The sequence below is a fragment of the Molothrus ater genome, chromosome 4, assembly GCF_012460135.2.
Source record: "Molothrus ater isolate BHLD 08-10-18 breed brown headed cowbird chromosome 4, BPBGC_Mater_1.1, whole genome shotgun sequence".
NCBI lineage: Eukaryota > Metazoa > Chordata > Aves > Passeriformes > Icteridae > Molothrus > Molothrus ater.
Genome location: NC_050481.2, coordinates 26,417,127 through 26,436,321, shown reverse-complemented (window position 1 = coordinate 26,436,321; position 19,195 = coordinate 26,417,127). Strand labels below are relative to the sequence as shown.

Below are 19,195 nucleotides of genomic sequence, written 5' to 3'. Positions count from 1 at the left end.
GAGTAAAATTCTGGCATGGGCTTTTTTTTTTTCCCTACTTCATTTTTTACTGAGCTGATGAACATTTAGAATCCCTGAAATCTGACTGCAAATGTTGGTCACATGCTCACCCACCCTGCTCTTGATGAACCTGCAATGTGCTCCTGCCCAGACAGAGGCTCACAACATGCTGGTAATTTTGGGTGGTCACAGATAGACACCCAAGCCTATATGAAAAAAAATGATGTATCATACACACCAGGACTGTCCAAATAAAATATCTTAAACTTTCCATTTTATATCTTAAGTGATCATACACTACTGTGTGCTACATTACTGTACCAATTACATTATGTCAATTCCATTTTTCACATTAACAGTGTTGACAGAAATGTATACTGCAGCCCTGAGGCTGCAGAAATGTGCAAACTCCCAAATGAGGCTTTTATTTTATTCATATTGCTTTTTGATTAATTTGATGTTTGGTTCCTTTTTTTCTCTCCAGAAAAAAAAGTCCAGTATTTTTATTTGTGCTTGAAGTACAAATTCCCAGCCATTAAGGAATTAATATTCCTTACATGAGAAAACAATTAGCCCAGGGAGGAAGGTGATTACATAAAAGACATCACTGTTTTAAGCTTAAGTGTTTGATTGAAGGCATTTTGTATCTAGGAGCTATAATCTTCATACTTTAACGCTAGCTTTTTAAAATAATAAATGTCCTTTGAAAAGTCAATAAGTTACAGTGAATTGAGATTCTATTCTTTTCATTGCTGTCTTGTTTGTGCTGCACAAAGCCTAACAAGGAAGCATCTATTGAAATCATTCAACTCTATAATCACTTTTGTTACCATGAAATTAAAAAAATGTTGAACTATGGATTTTTATTTATTTTTAATTTGAAAAATGTTAGTGTAATTTTTCTCTTACTGCTGTATCCTTAGGTGTACAACAGTCTCTGAAATAAATGAAAGACTGTCAATAAGTATGTTGCAAGTTGGATGGGATCCCATACCAAGGTCTTCACCTTATTTTGATTTAGAGGAAACAATTGATTTGTGACTTTGGTTTTGTGTGTGGTTTTAGTGTCATAGTACATGAAGAACAAAATGCTACATTCAGTTTTATTGCAGTATATACTCAGCAGATGACTTTGAAATGGAGGATTGGACCCAAAATCCAGTAGATCTGTATCCCAACATTTACAGTCACCAGCACCTCATAGAGCAGGTTGGTCCAAAATCCTGAGTAGGTCTATATGGGATAAGTGTGTGCCCACGAGATGGGCAGGTAACAGGTAACAGCTCTGGACACCCACAGGTGGTATCTGCAGCATCTGCTCCTCTGTCTATGCCCTAAGACAGAATCTAAACTTAGGAAATGTTTACACTCTGATTTCTTTCTTTGTCTCAGATATTTGAACCAAAAGAAGAGAGGCCTTTCATTCACAAAACCTCAAGTCCACTCCTGCTGCAGATAGATTTAACAGATTTAAAATATTTCCTAGAGAAGAGGAATGCTTTCTGCCTACTATAAAATAGAAAAGAAGTTAGAGAAATTACCAAAAATATAGGGAAACCTTTCTTAAATCCACTCATTAGACTGGGGAGATTCAAACTTACACTTCCCATCACCCAGCAAAGTGTCAAAACACTTAAATTAGGAGTTAGTAGGGGAAAAAAAGTGCCATCTAGGCACCCTTTCAATCTGGACCTCAATTTAGTAAAGAACACATCCAGAAGGTTGACAGGCAAAAAGCAAAAACAATAACAGGGCATGCAGATGGCTGTGCTGTGTCCCGGTCAAGGTTCATGCTCCCAGGATCTTTCCATCCATTTACTCTTTCTTATAAAATTGCAAATAATCTCTGGAACATGGAACAGAACAAACAGAACTTTTGCAGTTACTAAAACCAGTTCAGAAAATTAATTTTTCATCTATATAAAACATTCCATTCCTTTTTTGACTCTCACTCAATTCTTGCTTTCCTTGACTTATTATGGTGGAGTTTCCAGTCTAACCACACATTCTGTTGCTATTTCTTTTCATCAGTTTTGAATTTGCTTCCTTGAATTGTCATGAATGTGCCCTTGTTGCACTACTCTCTCTGAAACCTTTTTTTACAGTTTTATGGCAGCTTTTCCCCTCTTGTCTAAGGAAGCAATTCTAGCCTTTCCATTTTAATTTCTTTTACTTGCATGAGTAATTTTTTCCACAAGATAACTAGCTCAAAGAATTATTCTAAATGATACAGCATCATATGTTTCTATGAAGGCCTTTAATATTTTCCATATGATACTTCACCCTTATACATTTTACCATATAACTTACATTTTAAAACACAGCTGCACACTAAACTGCCTAGAGTGAAATCTTGATGTCCCTAGACCAACTAACACAAGCTATTAATATATGTATTGAATGCAGCTATACCTTGTTATAACTCTCTGGGAAATAGTCAGTATTTGATCAGATTCATTAATTAATCCGTTCATGCCTATATTTCTTGCATGTTTTGTTTTTCTTCATCTCCTCAGAAATTGAATTTTACCACTCTATGGTACAACCACACTTTGCCTGTTGGTCTTTTTCAATTGAAAAAACATAGTGTCAGCTTGTTAAGCTGAATATACATCCATTAGGAAGTGCAAATGGAGAGGGAAGGACAGTCAATTAATCCTTCTTTATGTGTAGGCTGCAAATGCTTAATTAAAAGCAGAAATCTGCTCCAGAATACAGAAAAGAGAATAGCTGAATCCCAAAAGTAATGGAACTGTGTTCCTTGTACACTGGAAACCCACAGAGTAGGAGGACTCAGGGGATGAAAGAATGGTTTGTGCCACTCTGGAGCTATTCAATCGTCAAAGAAATTCCTCAGGAGCCATTACAATTGTGTTTGCTGACCCTTTTCCACAGGGCAGCTAAACAAAGAATCAGGCTAATAAATTATGTAAAGCATATTCAGCTGAAATTGCATGTTCAAAGATATGGGGAAAACACAAACATTCAATGGAAAATGGTGAATGACATGAAATCCACTACAAAGAGGGAAGTCCCACTTGTTCCTCAGCTGCTATTAACCAACAAAAATCTTTGCAGAAGGGCATACTAGGAAGTATAACATATTTCTTGAGTTCAGAAAAGATGAAACAGAGGGAATTATTGCCAAGGTTGCCCTTCAGAGCCCTGGAGCACCATGCAGTAAATGCTTTGTACAAAAAGCAAAATGAAGCCTAACTTGCCCTCCCTGCTCATTCCTAAGTGGAGAACAACGAGAGTTCTGGGCTGAACTGGGAGATAACTGTGTGCATTATTGTTGGCGTTGTAAAAGTTTGAGGAAAGGCTTAGAAGAAAGTGAGGGATTTTTAATGTCTGATTTCAGATGGCACTTTTCACAAAATCCACCTTGCCAGGAGCCAGAGCTTTACAAGAGGAGCTACCAATTCTAGCTAGAGTAAAAACTGTATGAAGCCTTTAGGTATCACTCTTGTAACCATGCATACTGTTTTATCATGCTCTCAAAAACAGAAATAAATTTTTTGTTTGCAACTCATTTTTGCAACTATCCCATAGTCAATACAAGCCAGTGCCTCCAAATTCTGTATATTTAGAGTAACCATCATACATGAGAATTTTCTAAACTCTCTGTGAAGGATGAAGTGCCTGACATATCCCTGAGGTACCAGAAGAATTGTGAACATCTATGGGAAAGATGTGTAAAAGAAAATTATCCCATCAACTAGTGGAATTTACAGATCCATATATGCAATCAGCTTAGTAGAACAAAACCCTCAAGCAGCTACCCTTCAGAACACCACCCATGCTGCTATGGATTCAAGTCAGTGACACAGAATTAGATGAACAGTGAAAACTTTTAGAAGCACATCACTTTGGTAGATTGCTAAAGCCAGACTCTACTTGTGTTATTTTCCTTGTAACATGGTAAGTCATTGGACCTGCAGATAAGTGGAACACAAATTAATAAATCAATCTACTGAAAAATATCAATGTAAGAAAAAAAAAGGTGTAAAGTGCCCAAGATAAACTGAAGAGAATGCACTCAGTTAGATTAATGTCTAAAGAGGGTACAAGGCCACGTTCTATTTTACCTGAGCTACTCAATTACAATTTGGACTATTCTAAAACCATAAGCAGGCAAGACAAGAGGTTTAGTTACAAGCTATTCTGCTGGTACTTTGGTCCTGTGCTCCATTTTATTACTGTACCATAAATACTGAATTATCAGTAAAGTCTCCATTTTCTTCTCTTGTCTAGAGCTCACCCAGTCAGGCTTGTGATGCCCTGTGACTTCAGCTTCTTGTGTTATGACTTGTTTCTGCTACCCAACCCCAACAACTTTCTTGCTTATTTTCCCCTCTGTTGTTCCTCATTAATGGACACTAAGCAGGTCCTTTTTCAAGAAAATGTTACTGCTACAGGCCTGGAACTGACCAAAATGAAGCCATTTATTTCAGAACATAAATCTGAACAAATCATAAAAGTTAGCTTTACAAGAATTTTTTCCAATACATTTGACCAGATGTGGTCCTAAGCACAGAAGCCAAATATCAGCTCTAGCACTCAGGAATACATAAGAGATTTTGGTTTTCAGACCCATCTCTAATAAATTATTTGTTGCACGCATTTCCCTCAAACTTGCATCAAACCCAGGAAGGATCTCCAAAAGCAAAGTAAAATCCCAAAAGCAATGCACAACATAAGCAATCCCCAGTTCAGTTGCTGAACAATTACTGTTGCAATAACCAAAGAGAGGAACACAGATTTGAGAACAATAATATTCAGCTCTCAAGAGATAAAGACAAAGAAAACATCACTAAGTGTGTTCAACTCATTCTCTTCACTCAGGGAAGCAACCACATTTGTCCTTGGCTTTTCATTACTCATATCCTCTGATGTGTACACATCCAAGCAGAATTTTTTCTGAAGACAGTATGCCATTTATTAATGGAAAAGCAGAGACTTCTTAGTAAGTGAGGTTGCACTGCTTCCTGAATCTTCCTGAACTGTCATCTTTGCAGATACCATATTCTTTGAAAAAAAGGAAACAGAGTAGAAACAACAGTTTCAAGGACAATGAAAACCTTTGGACTTAAGCTGTTGGATTGCCTTGATTTTGCTAAACAATTTGATAAATCATTAGTAGTTTTAATTTTTTTCAGTGTGACTGGTAATCAGGTAGATTGAACAGTGAAATGGACCTATAGCTGTTCATCAGGGACCACACATCTTAAGAGAGAGCTAAGGTGTATCCCTTGTGTAAGCTGCTTGTTATAGAACTATAAAGGCATTTGAGGAATACAGGTGATGCTACGAGAATGGTTGTGAAGAAACTGGAATGTTGCCATTTCCACACATTTGGGGTGGTATTCAAACAAACTGGAACATCAGTTAATCCAAAAGAACCAAATAAATAATTAGAGGTGGTTGTGGATCTTCAATAATTTAGGTTATTTGATGCAGGGATTCTTAAAGAAAGAAAATTATGTACAGATTACTTTTGTCATTGAAAATTATGTCAATCTTCTGTACTGCAGATTATAATAGTTTCTTGAAAAATACAAATAGAATCTCCTTGTTTTATGAAATTATGTATTTTTTTTAAACAAAGGATAAATTATTTAATCAAACTGCAGAAGACAATAATCTGGTAAGAATTTATTAGAATATGCTCTGTGTCAGTTATTAGGGCATGGTATATCCAGAAGTTCCAGGCTGGCGGCTTTGCATTTCATAAATGGGCTACATTTTCAAAAGGATTATTTCTCACCCTAAGCAGGTTGTTTCAAATAACTAGGCCTTACAACAGGAAGCAGAATGGATGTGTCAGTCCCTAATCACACTCTTGTGCCCTGCAGAAGGATGGTTGGGAAATGTTTTCTTGGTAATACTTTCCATTCAACCTGCCACTGTTAATTGAAGGACACTCTATTTCATTATGTCTCTCTTCCTGGCAGCCTGCACAGTAATTGCACACAGTAGCTAGAGACAAGTGGAATAAAAATTCTGGAATTGTGAATAGGAAAGATGAACAATTTGTAAATTAATCTCTTCTTCTCATAGTAACGAACAACTGAAGTATTTATAAAAAAAAAAAAAAAACAAGCAGTTTTATACCAGTTCTGTTTCTCTGCATACTGAATAATGTCAACCTATTATGAAAGGTTTTGTACTATTCAAATAGTAAATGAGCTCCAGCTCCTTCCTGGAGTTCATTATTGTATAAACTTGACTTTTAAGGGGGTCCAAAGGAAAATAAAAGGATTTTTGAGGAAGAGATGCCAAATTCATCTGGAGATTAGTGTGCTTTATTCCCCTGTTCCTATTGTACATGACATTGAAGAAGAAACTCCTAGATCAATCCCAAAATGTGGTTTGTTAGTGAGGTTGGACTGCTTACAGCATGTAGCATGAGAGTCATAACTGAGAGAGGAAAAACACAACCCACAGAATGTGGACACAGAAACTGTTTTTTCCTTACTATAAAAGTCAATCTTATTATTGCCATGACAGCTGCTATTTTTTCTTTTGTTTTTCTGAACCAAATCTTCAGAAAGATCATACTAATGTTTAACTGCAGGCAACATTTTTTTTAATGGAAAAAGGGTTCTTGTTAAAATGCAGGAACATTTTCTCACTTCAACATCTAGATAATTAATACATGTGAGGTGCAGAGTTCTTCAGAAAAGCCATGTCTGAGAGTCAAAACAAAAGTCCTCTTTAGAGACTACATAAGAGCGTTATTAATAGTGTACAGCAGGAGCTATGCTCACCTTTCCCAATAACATTAAAGGAGATATTAAAGGAGTGTTCCTGGCTCAAGCACTGAGGCTAATGTTCTGAAAATTAACACAGCTAATTAACTGTGGCATAAATAAGGCACTTGTAGCTTTTGAACATGTACAATTAGTAAACTCTCAGGAATTTGGTTTGCAACGTTGTTATATGTATAAATTACTGCATATTTACTGTGAGAACAATGGCAAGCAACACTGAACAACTGGACCAATCAGCCCAATCTGGAACTCCTAAAAATGTACAAATTAGGTACTAATTCAACTGTTGTTGTTATTTATTTTAATTGGTAATTTTCTAAATATTATTTAAATAAAGGAAAACCTCTATAACAGAATTTAACCAGGAGAAACTACTCCACAGCATAATATATATCTCATCACTAGGACTTCTTTTTCCCCTAAAACTAGGATTCTTTTTTTTTTTCCCCAAAAAAAGTTTTGGCTAGAATTTTTCAGTTCCACTTTCCCCAGTTATAGTTCCCTTTTATCCAAGGCTGAGTTCTTCTCCCTCCCTGGAATTGACATGTAACAAATCCAAATCAGGTTCCAGATGATTCATATGGGAAAGTGGGTGCAAGAAACAGATGGATTCATAGTTCTAATGTGCAGCAATGTGGATTGAGATTGTGAAACTAACATGAACTTTGTGCCAACAAGAAGATAGAGGAATATTCACATTAAAACTAAGGAATAGCCATTTTGATCTTTAAGACAAAAGAGCAAACTGAGGAGTGTGCCCTGCTGGTGCCATGTGTGCTCTCCTAACAGCTGTCCATTTAGACTCAGATCCAGTTCACTTGTGAAAAGCTGCTGTTTCACCCAGTTCCCAATAAAACCACAACACATCCTTTACATGATGGGAGGCACAAGAAACATTCCCATATCCCAGTTAATTTCCTTGAACACGGGGATTTCTACTTCCCACATCTAAATTGATCACAAAATGTTAAGATTACCACAGAGAAAACCGCACTTCATGTATTTTTTTGCAGTAATAAATTTGCCAGCATGGTACAAGACTGTTTTGCAAGTGGGCAGAGTTTAACCCCAGGGTGATGGGCCACATTGCACTGGTAGCCTAAGACAGAGCCAGTGCCTGCAGAACATGACATTTCAACATGAAATACAGTGCTGATGATTCTTATTTGCTTTCCCAGGCTGAAGACCACATTAAAAGTAGTAACCAGAGATAAGAGGACTGTACTTAGCAATATACAATATAATATATATTTTAAAGCAAATTATTTTAGGTACTTTACATCTAATATGGCTCTCTCTGAGCACCAATTTCAGACATTCAGCACTGTGTCAAGGGTTATTTATGCTAAAGCAGAAATCCATAAAGATAAGTCAACTTAAAGTACTTTATAAATTTTTTGAATGGCAGGATCCTGAATTCAATCTATTAATACACTACAGATGCAGCCTCAAAGAGATTAAATGTCATTTACATCTCACCTGGAATAAATTTTAAACATTGTTAGAGTGTGTTAATTCAGTACTTCAGCCAATTAAAGCAGGAACAACTGTGCAACAAGAGGAGGAGGAGTCATTTCAATAGATACAAGACATGATCTTCATCTGCCATGAAGCAGTAAAAAACTTTCTGCATTTCCAAACTTAGGACCACCAACAGGATAAACACATGGCATGCAAGTTAGGAATTTAGAGAGCAACTAATATATTAAATACATTCCCATACAGGAACTAACCAGATACACAAATAGAACAGGGGAAATTTTGAAGATCAGACCACAAACAATACTCTTATTTACCAAGAACAAAAAAGACACTTCAGAAGACAATACACTAATAAATAAATAAACACAACCATGGGGATTCTCTGACTTATGACATCTGGTTGTTGCTCTTGAGAGATAAGATGCAGTTCTGTAAATCCATCACAATACTCAAATGCAACCACAGGCAGGACTAGAGGGATTCAGAACATGACCCAGTGCTGAAAAATAGCCTTGTAAATCTACAGAATGCTTTTATCACCTTTTCCCATATTGGCATCATGTACAGGACTGTAGTGTTATGCACAGATCTAAAACTCTTTTTAGTGTCACTCAGAGGTCCTTCTCTCACTGGCTCTAAGGTATTTTACCAATTCTGTCTTGAAGAGCTGTGCAGAAAACAACCTCAAAATCAACTTGTTGATTTCAACCTTTCTGAAATCAACCTTTTCTACTATTGGAGTAATTCACAAACCAATATTACAGCATCAAAAAACCTGAACACCACCCCGATTTTACAACCCAGCAACTTCCCTCTTCTCCTCAAGACCCCCTCAGTGTTTGATGGCATATTCAATTACAAGATCAGACAAGACCCATGAAGGATTCATAAAATGATCGTTACACGTCTTACATAGCACTATGAAGCCATTCAGTAAAAGCAGATGTACCAACAACATAAATGCAGCTGTTTGAAAAAATAACACACATTTTTCTCATTTCTGACCTGTAAGCTTTACCTGCCAAAAGACAAGAGTTGGTAAAGCATCGAAGGAGCTAAAGGACACTGCTGATCAAGAGAGTGGTAAAATAAAAGAACAGTAGAAGCTTTCAAGTCATGAGCATGAGCAAGACTTCAAGTGGGAAAACCAGAGATTTTCAGTAGACTTTTCTCAAAACTAAGATAAAGCTGTGATTAGCAAAGCATTGAAGATACACATTAAAGACCCCTTAATATGATTTTTCTGCATTAATAAGATCCAGGCCAACCTCAGCAAAAGTTTTTTTTTTTGTTAATGCAACTTTGATTCAAAGCAATTGGAAAAAACACTGTGGTTTCTAGAGCTATTTAGTCTAACCAAATGTGGGCAGATCCTGCTGATAATAGAATGATTTAAGTGAAATGGATTTCTATAATCAGAAATAAACTAGGGTAGAGAGCTCTAGACCAGTCTGAATGAAAGAAAACTTTAAAAACTTCAATTATTTGTTGCAGCATCGTTAAATATTAATGCATCCTCTTCATACTCCTTCCATTCAATCACTTTTAAAATGTCAAAAGATGGGGTGAGAAAGGAAATAAAGTGTAATGTCTAGCTAACTTCCCCTTTGTGTCATATCCAAACACTGAAAAGGCCCAAATAACTTACACAGATGCAAGAGGACAAAACCTGAACCTCAGAAATGAATAGCAAAATCCAGGTTTAGGCCAGACTTCAGCCCCTCTTTGTGCTGTCCTACTGACACAGGTCTTAAGGACAGCTGCTTAACTCAGTTCAGTGGCACAAGGAGAAACAGCCACCTTTCCACCACCCCACAGGAATCCCAGGGGAATCAAACAAAAGCAACACTGGAAACCAACATGTTGTGGTTTGTGTTTGGTTTGTTCCGTTCTCCCCTCTCCTAGCTTGGCAAGTTGGTCTGGCTCAAACCCCCAGTTATGTCAATCACGGTTTTCCCCTCCTCATTTTCCCTCATTATCCCTTATTTGTCCTTGTATCCCCTCCCCAGGCCTTCTGCCAATCACTGGCACCCCGCCCCAAGTTCCAGAATCTTCCAGCTAGGGTGTCGAGTGACTGGCTGGTTGGCCTGGGCTCCTCCCCTGACCTATCCCCATTGATCCACACCACCCATCAGTCTTCAATGTATGCAAATTTTCGTTCTGTGATTGGTTTCTTGTGTACCCACCCCTTCCCTGTAAAACCTGGTCCCCGGAGGGGCCCGGGTCTCCTCCTCCGCTCGCCACCTTTGGGTGGCCACCCTGCACTTCCCCTACCCTGGATTAAACCAAGTTAATTCACCCAGCAGAGGAGGGCCGTCTCTTTTCTTCACTCCTGCGGCGTGGTTGCTTCAATATCGGTGACTGTTTCCTCTCACCCCACCCACGGTCGGCACATGCTTCTGGCTTCGTGCCAGGGGAGTGCCGGTGTAGCTGAAGGTGGCTGGATTCTCTAAATCCCTTCAGCCGGGCCCCCCTTAAAAACAGCCACAGCTTCAGTTGCTGGCGCCCACGCGGGGCCCCTCTGCATCGATTGCCTGCTCCTGGTCGGCCGGATTCGGGACCAGTAGAGCCTGGACTTACAATCTTCGCAAGGACCCTACGGATTTTGGACTCCGTCCTTTGGACGCAGCAGCACCCCGAGGTGAGCAGGCCCTCTGAGGCAGCGCTCCCCGGGGACCGGACGGGACCTCGAGCACCCCGAGCCGTCCGGCCGCAGGACCCGCTTCGCCGCGCTTTCCTTTGATAGCCCACCGGACACGTGAGTGTTTCGCCGCTCTCCCTGTCGTCCTCCCCAGTCCCCAGGGTGTTCTGCCGCCCTCCCTTGATTTTACAGGCAGGGGCCGGTGGGTGGTCACCTTTTAGTTTTCGTTTTTCCTTTTGCGTGGCAGATTGGGCTCGAAGTTCTTAGTAGTGGACATTTGACTTCGTGGGAAGTCTCTACTAGCTATGGGTGCTAAGCTGTCCACTGCCCAAAAGAGACTTATTATCCAAGTTGAGGGAATCCTTGTTGGGGGGGGAATTGTTTATGAAAAACCTGTTGTTGAAAAATTAATAAAATGGGTCTCTTCTGAGTTCCCGGAGGTTTCGCCTGACCTGATCAAAAATCCGGCCTTTTGGCGGAGGGTTAAAACTCGACTCTCGGAGTTGTTCAGGCCAGGCGACGCTTCCCTCATACAATTGGCCAGGCTTGTTGCCCAAATTAGAAAAATATTAAAAGAAGAAGGGAGCTCAGAACAGGCCACAGTTCGAGTTAAACGTTGCCCCAGTTCGGTTTCGCACCCCAGTTCGGTTTCCTCACCCTCTGTCCCGAATACCCCTTCCCGTACGCCCAAACTTAAAACCGGGATTCTGAAGGGGGCACCCCCCCAGACCAGCCAGGCGCAGGGCGTTCCATCATCCCCTGGCCCTCTCCAGAATACCCGGTCCCCCCGCCCCGAGAGTTCTGGCCAAACTCTCGGGGGCTCCTCGACTTGTCCTGCCTCCCCTGCTCCTGTCCCCAAACCCCAGAGTTATGTACCCCAGTTCGTTGAATCCCCAGTTTGCCCCGGGTCGCCTCTGGTTTCACAAGATGGCCGCGGCGTGGCCCAAAATGGAGGCGACCGCATGGTCGAGATGGCGGGAAAACCCCCATCCTCATCCCAGAATCCTTTTCTTCCAAGTTCCAACCCCTTCCTGCCTCTCGGCCACTCCCCTTTCCCCGCCCCTTCCCTCCCGACCTCCCCCCAGCTCCACCCTCTATCTGACCCCTCCCATCTCGTTTCCCCGCCTCCCTTTCCCATGATAGCTCCTCCCATCGTTCCTCCCACAATCCCGCCCCTTTCCCCGCCCACCGCTTGCCACTGTGCCCCGCCTCCTGCTCCCGCCTCCGGGGACGGCCCCTCGTCATCGGGCCGCCCAGTCTCCCGCCACGCCCCCTCCTCCCCTTCTTCCGGTTCCCACGCCCCTCCCTCCGGTTCCCACGGTTCGGGGCCCGGGGGGGGGGGGGCCAAAGGCCGGGAACCGGAGCCGGCCATGGTACCATCGGCGGCTCCGGTTGTTTACCAGCCAGAAGCGGGTGGGGGAGTGCGTCGCCAATGGGTCCCATTAAGTCATTCACAAATTAGGGAGCTGGTCAAAGCCCAAAAGGAGTACGGCCGGGAGAGTGAATACTTCCGGGGAGTTTTGGAAGCAACACTCTCCGAAGCAGAGATCACCCCCTTCGATGTCCGGCGGCTTTTCACTTGCCTGCTGAATCCATCCGAGCGGGTAATGTGGGAGGCCGCCTGGAGAAGGGGGGTGACTGAAGCCCTCCCAAGCCTGTGGAGTCAACCCCAATCGGGAGTTGATTTCACAGGTCGCCCTTTGGCCATCGACCAGCTCCTGGGGACCGGGGACTGGGAAGATGGGTACTCCCAGGCGAGTACCCTTCCCCGGGAGGCTCTTAAAGCGTCGGCAGCTGCCGCAGAAAAAGCCTTTTTGTTGCTGCCGGGGGGCGCGCCCCCAACTGCCTTTTCTAGAATCTTTCAGGGTCCAGACGAGGCCTTCCTTGACTTCGTGGAGAAGTTGAGGAAGGCCATTGAACATCAGGTGTCGGACGAAGGAGCTAGAAGCACCATCTTGCGGGAGGTGGCGTCCTCAAATGCCAACCAGGCATGCAGGGATGCCATCCTCAGCCTGCCCCTCCACCCGGCACCGCAGATGGCTGATATGTTGGAAGTGTGCGCGCGTAAGGTCCCGCTACTGACCACCAGGGACAGCGAAAAGAGGAGGACTCAACCTCCCCGGGTCGCCGCGGCAGAAGAGCCCTCCACCGAGCAGGGTGTTGCAGCAGCTGTTTCGTCGAAGTCCTCCGCACCCTGCCATTTGTGTGGGAGGACTGGACATTGGATGCCGGACTGCCCCCTACGGGCAGAATTTTACAAATTTAAAAGGGAGCAGGGACAGTTGGGGGCCAACCCCCCAAAAAACTAAAATCGGAGCGCAGTGCCCCCCTGCGCGCTGACAAAAATCAGGCGGGCCATTTATCATCATCGCGTAGGGGGAAGGGAGATCAGGGACCGCCGCCAACTAAATGTGACCAATACTTACCGGACTTGACTTCTGTTTTACCAATTCAAACAAGACCTGTGCTAACGGCCGCTTCTGCTTTTGCACCCTATAGGTTGCGGCTCTCGGAGGCTCTCCACCTAAGGACCTCCGACTTTCAACTCGTTGCTGTCGACCCGGAGTGCCCAGGTAACTGGGGACGGATTCGCTGCAAGTATGTTGTGGTCGGTGATACTAAGCACACACCACCGACGGTGAACATTATCCCGGGCCTCTTACCATCGGACCCGGGGGTGTTCGCCGTCGGCCTGCACTGTGTCCAGCCCCCCATCTTTTTGCCTAAAGGGCAGATTGTAGCTCAGGCAATCCCAGTGCCTGAAATAACCTGGGATTTATATCAAACATCAGAAAACACCACGCCGACCATCGCATGGGCCCAGGTTTTGGGGCACGAAAGACCTTGCCTCAATTGTTATATTACAAAAGGGGGGGAAGGCAAACAGCTAAAAGGCCTTTTGGACACTGGGGCGGATGTCACGGTCATTCCTTCTCGGGAGTGGCCGTCGCATTGGGAGTTGCAAACCGCGCCTGGACACGTCCGTGGTGTTGGGGGTTTACAATTGGCCAGACAATCTAAGAGCATCGTGCAAATTACGGGGCCTGATGGGCAATTGGCTTCTATACGCCCATTCGTTTTAGATTATACGGAGCCCCTGTGGGGGAGAGACCTCCTAGCCCAGTGGGGAGCCCGAATTGACCTTCCAGCGGCTCCCCAGGTTTTTCGGGCGGCGGTCACTGATGAGCGCCCTACCTGGAAGCTCAATTGGAAATCAGATAAGCCAGTCCAGGTAGTGCAGTGGCCGCTTAATAAACAGAAATTGGCGGCGCTCAAGGAGCTCGTTGAGGAGCAACTACTTAAGGGCAATATCGTGGAGACCACGTCACCGTGGAATTCTCCCGTGTTTGTCATCAAAAGGCCCAATAAGGACAAGTGGCGGCTTCTCCACGACCTCCGCCAAATCAACAACATTATAGAAGATATGGGGCCTCTCCAACCAGGGATGCCCTCCCCAACGATGCTCCCACAAAATTGGGAATTGGCTGTGATTGATATAAAGGATTGCTTTTTTCAAATTCCCCTCCACCCGGACGATGCCCCGCGTTTTGCGTTCACGGTTCCTTCCATCAACCGTGAGTCCCCAAGCAAGCGCTACCATTGGCGGGTCCTTCCACAAGGCCTAAAGTGCAGCCCAGTGATCTGCCAATGGTACGTCGCTTCCTTGCTGTCCCCAATACGTGCAGTGGTAAATGATGCCATCATTTACCATTACATGGATGACATCCTGGTGTGTGCCCCGACCGCTGACATACTTGGCCACGCCCTTGACCTGACAGTCGATGCGCTGGTTGCTGCAGGGTTCGAGCTCCAACAGGAAAAAATTCAAAGGGTGCCGCCTTGGAAGTATCTGGGCCTGGAAATTACTAAGAGGACCATTGTTCCTCAGAAATTGGCTATTGTAACAACTATCAAAACCTTGGCGGATGTTCACCAGCTGTGTGGATCTTTGAATTGGGTAAGACCTTGGCTGGGCATACCAACAGAAGACCTGGCCCCCCTTTTCAATTTATTGAGAGGGGGAGAGGAGCTAAGTTCTCCCAGGACCCTTACCCCAGAGGCGAGGATTGCACTAGAGAAAATCCAGAGACTCATTTCGGCTAGGCAGGCCCACCGCTGTCATCCGGGCCTGCCATTTAAATTCATTATTTGCGGCAAACTGCCACACCTCCACGGGGTGATTTTTCAGTGGGACAACGCCACCAAAGGCAGGGACCGGGGCTCGAGTGACCCCCTCTTAATCATTGAGTGGGTGTTCCTCAGCCACCATCGGTCCAAGAGAATGACACAGCCTGCTGAACTGGTGGCAGAGTTGATCCGGAAAGCTAGGCTGAGGATCAGAGAGCTGGCAGGCGTTGATCTTGCGTGCATATACATTCCTCTTAAATTAAATTCGGGCCACCTAAAACAAAAGGTAATTGACAGCCTCCTGCAAACGAATGCAGCTTTGCAGTTCGCTCTAGATAGCTACTCCGGCCAAATTAGTGTTGATCGGCCGGCCCATAAATTATTCAATCAGGAGTTCGTATTATCTATAAAATCGATCCAGAGCAGAACTCCTCTAAAGGCAATGACCATTTTTACTGACGCGTCTGGAAGATCCCATAAGTCAGTCATGACTTGGAGGAATCCCCAAACTCGGGAGTGGGAGTCCGATGTCACCGAGGTTGAAGGTTCACCTCAAATTGCCGAGTTGGACGCAGTCGTCAGAGCCTTTGAGAGGTTCCCTGGACCTTTCAATTTAGTTACGGATTCAGCCTATGTAGCGGGTGTAGTGTCCAGAGCTGAAAATGCTGTGCTGCAGGAGGTGTCAAACCCAAAATTGTACGACTTGCTCTCCAAATTGGTTCAATTGGTCTCCCACCGAGAGCAACCCTTTTATGTCATGCACGTGAGATCACACACCGATTTGCCGGGGTTCATAGCGGAGGGCAACCGGCGAGCCGATGCCCTTGCCGCCCCTGTTCAAGTGGCCCCGCTCCCTGATCTCTTCAGTCAAGCCAAGATCAGCCACCAGTTGTTCCATCAGAATGCGCCTGGCCTGGTTCGGCAGTTCCATCTGACGCGCGAACAGGCCAAGGCCATTGTGGCTACATGTCCTCACTGCCAGTCCCACCAGCTCCCTTCTGTCCCTCTCGGAGCTAACCCCCGTGGTTTGTCCAGCTGCGAGGTGTGGCAGATGGACGTAACCCATTATCCATCATTCGGCCGCTTTAAGTTTGTACATGTCTCTGTGGACACTTTCTCTAGTGCTGTCTTTGCCTCTGCCCACACAGGTGAGAGGGCTGCAGATTGCAGGAAGCATATGCTTCAGGCATTCGCGGTCCTGGGCATCCCTAAGGTAATCAAAACAGATAACGGCCCAGCTTACAAATCCAAGGAACTGCGGAGCTTCCTACAGCAATGGGGAATAGAACACAAGACCGGCATCCCCTATTCCCCGACAGGCCAAGCCGTGGTGGAGAGGACCCACCAGAGCCTTAAAAGGGTTTTGGAGCAACAGCATTCGGCAGTGAAGGTGGAGTCCCCTCACATCCGTCTCGCACGGGCGTTGTATACTATCAACTTTCTAAATTGCTCCTTTGAAAATCTCAACCCGCCCATAGTGCGACACTTCGGGAAGCACGAGGAGCTGCGACCTAGGGCCAGGCCCCCGGTCCTCATTAAGGATCCGGAGACCTGGAAAACGGAAGGGCCATTTGATCTCGTGACCTGGGGTAGGGGTTACGCTTGCGTGTCCACTCCCTCAGGTCCGAGATGGATTCCATCAAAGTGGGTCAAGCCCTACCGCCCTAAGCGGGGTGCAAAACCGGAACCGGTCCCACAGGTAGCAGAGGCGTGCTGGCGGCGGAAACGGCGGAACTGGTGGGCGAGCCACCATTGACCACGGTCCTGACCCCCCCCCTCTCAAGCCAGACCTTCTTAATTTATATTTCTGTTTCTTTTTAGTTGATCTCCCGCCTGCATGGACCCGATGACCATCATTACCCTCCTGACAGTCCTCCTTATCGAGACTCTACCACCACCTGCGAACCCCTGGATAGTTCCCCAGCCAAAGGCGAACGTGTGGAGGACCCTCGCTCAAGCCATGGGGCAGGAGCACATCTGCCTGGACCTTGGCTCTGCTGAAGACCCGATGTCGTCCTGCCTAGTGGGGATCCCTCTCCCTCCTTTTGAGTTTCCTTACCCCTTTAATGTTACTTACAATCCGCCCCTCATGGTAGACGCCCAGAACGCCTGGAGGGACGGGCTCAGGAAATTGACCCCCCTGCAGTCCGACCCCCCAGAGCTCCATCTAGTCGGCTCCGCTAGAGCATCGGCTTGTATCTGGTTTCAGTATTCCCCCCTTTTCGGTTCCTCGAGGTACTCCTTCATCGGGCCGCCTAGCCCGGAGTACCAAGCAGCGCAATGGTGCAATTTCACCATCCGGTTGCCCTTTGCATCTACCTCAGACACCAAACCGCTGGCGCTGCCCCGAGGAACATTTTTCATTTGCGGAGACCGGGCATGGGCTGGCATCCCCCCTCGTCTGGCCGGAGGCGTCTGTACGTTTGGCAAGCTGACGCTGCTTAACCCCAACGTCACTCAAATTAGGGATTGGAAATATAAGAGATCGCAGTCTAAATTGGCAATATCCAAAAGAGATCTTCGTGATTTCGACCCAGACTGCGACTCCAAAATTGAACATTGGGCCAAACCAAAATCGGTCGCGCTCACTCTCTTTTTGCCGTGGGTGTCGATCGCGAAGTCTCTGGGTGAATTGGGCCGCCTGGAGTGTTGGGTGGCAAAGCAAGCAAATTTTACCTCGGCTGCCTTGACTGACCTCCTCGCAGACGAGGAAACAACTAGGAAGGCGACCTTGCAAAATCGGGCGGCCATCGACTTCCTCCTGCTACTCCACCACCACAGCTGTGAGGAATTCGAGGGCCTGTGCTGTTTAAATCTGTCATCCAAGGCAGAAGATGGGAGGGTCTCCATACGCAAGATGAAAGAGCTCGTCCACGAGGTTAAGAGTGAGACATCGGACTGGCTGGGGAACCTGTTCAAGGGCTGGGGACTGTCAGGATGGGCCGGGTCCATAGTTCGGTCTGTCTTATATTTTGTTTTAGTTATATTCATAATTGTCATCGCCTGCTCCCTAATGTGGGGATTGGTTAAAACAGCACAAGAGACAACTGCCGCCTGATTATAAGGGACTGTTTGTTTTCTCCCTTCCTTTTCTTTTTAAAACAAAAAAGGGGGAGATGTTGTGGTTTGTGTTTGGTTTGTTCCGTTCTCCCCTCTCCTAGCTTGGCAAGTTGGTCTGGCTCAAACCCCCAGTTATGTCAATCACGGTTTTCCCCTCCTCATTTTCCCTCATTATCCCTTATTTGTCCTTGTATCCCCTCCCCAGGCCTTCTGCCAATCACTGGCACCCCGCCCCAAGTTCCAGAATCTTCCAGCTAGGGTGTCGAGTGACTGGCTGGTTGGCCTGGGCTCCTCCCCTGACCTATCCCCATTGATCCACACCACCCATCAGTCTTCAATGTATGCAAATTTTCGTTCTGTGATTGGTTTCTTGTGTACCCACCCCTTCCCTGTAAAACCTGGTCCCCGGAGGGGCCCGGGTCTCCTCCTCCGCTCGCCACCTTTGGGTGGCCACCCTGCACTTCCCCTACCCTGGATTAAACCAAGTTAATTCACCCAGCAGAGGAGGGCCGTCTCTTTTCTTCACTCCTGCGGCGTGGTTGCTTCAATATCGGTGACTGTTTCCTCTCACCCCACCCACGGTCGGCACATGCTTCTGGCTTCGTGCCAGGGGAGTGCCGGTGTAGCTGAAGGTGGCTGGATTCTCTAAATCCCTTCAGCCGGGCCCCCCTTAAAAACAGCCACAGCTTCACCAACAGACCTCACCCAGCACACGGGGGAAGCCTCTCCTCCTCACAGCTGAACTTCCCACACTGTACAGCACTGCTGCAGCTGGAAGTCCTGAAAGAAGATGGGAAACACCCCTCCCCAGCTGAACCCCATCCAGCCTGACTGCAAGGACACCTGGCTGCTGTCTTGTGAACATTTTAGAGATTCTTTCTGTGCTAAGACTTGGGTATTTTCCCCTCTTCCCCCACCTCCCTAACCGAAGACTACTCATTCTAGGAGCTCCCAAGAGAGGGAGAAGATTGAGCAGAAGGGTTTAAGGAGGTCAGTGCAGGATGGTACTCTCTTAGAATTATCTGGTAGGAGGTATCACACCACTCCTACACTTCAGGAAGCCTGACAGTTTCTTGGTGATGTTTGTAAAATGATCAGCCTTCTTCAGCTT

General features: G+C 45.4%; 1 protein-coding gene across 2 annotated transcripts; it reads left to right on the top strand.

The window, feature by feature from the left end:
• Positions 1-10,116: 10,116 nt before the first annotated feature.
• On the top strand, positions 10,117-18,765 carry LOC118686522 (uncharacterized). 2 transcript variants are annotated; one of them, XM_036382766.2, is made up of 2 exons: positions 10,117-11,013; positions 16,846-18,765. In XM_036382766.2, the coding sequence occupies exon 2, from the start codon at positions 16,862-16,864 to the stop codon at positions 18,080-18,082; it is 1,221 nt and encodes a 406-aa protein (XP_036238659.1). In that variant the 5' UTR covers positions 10,117-11,013; positions 16,846-16,861; the 3' UTR covers positions 18,083-18,765. The 2 variants fall into 2 exon arrangements, with proteins under 2 accessions (XP_036238659.1, XP_036238658.1); XM_036382765.2 differs by lacking the exon at positions 10,117-11,013 and adding an exon at positions 13,396-13,469.
• Positions 18,766-19,195: the final 430 nt, after the last annotated feature.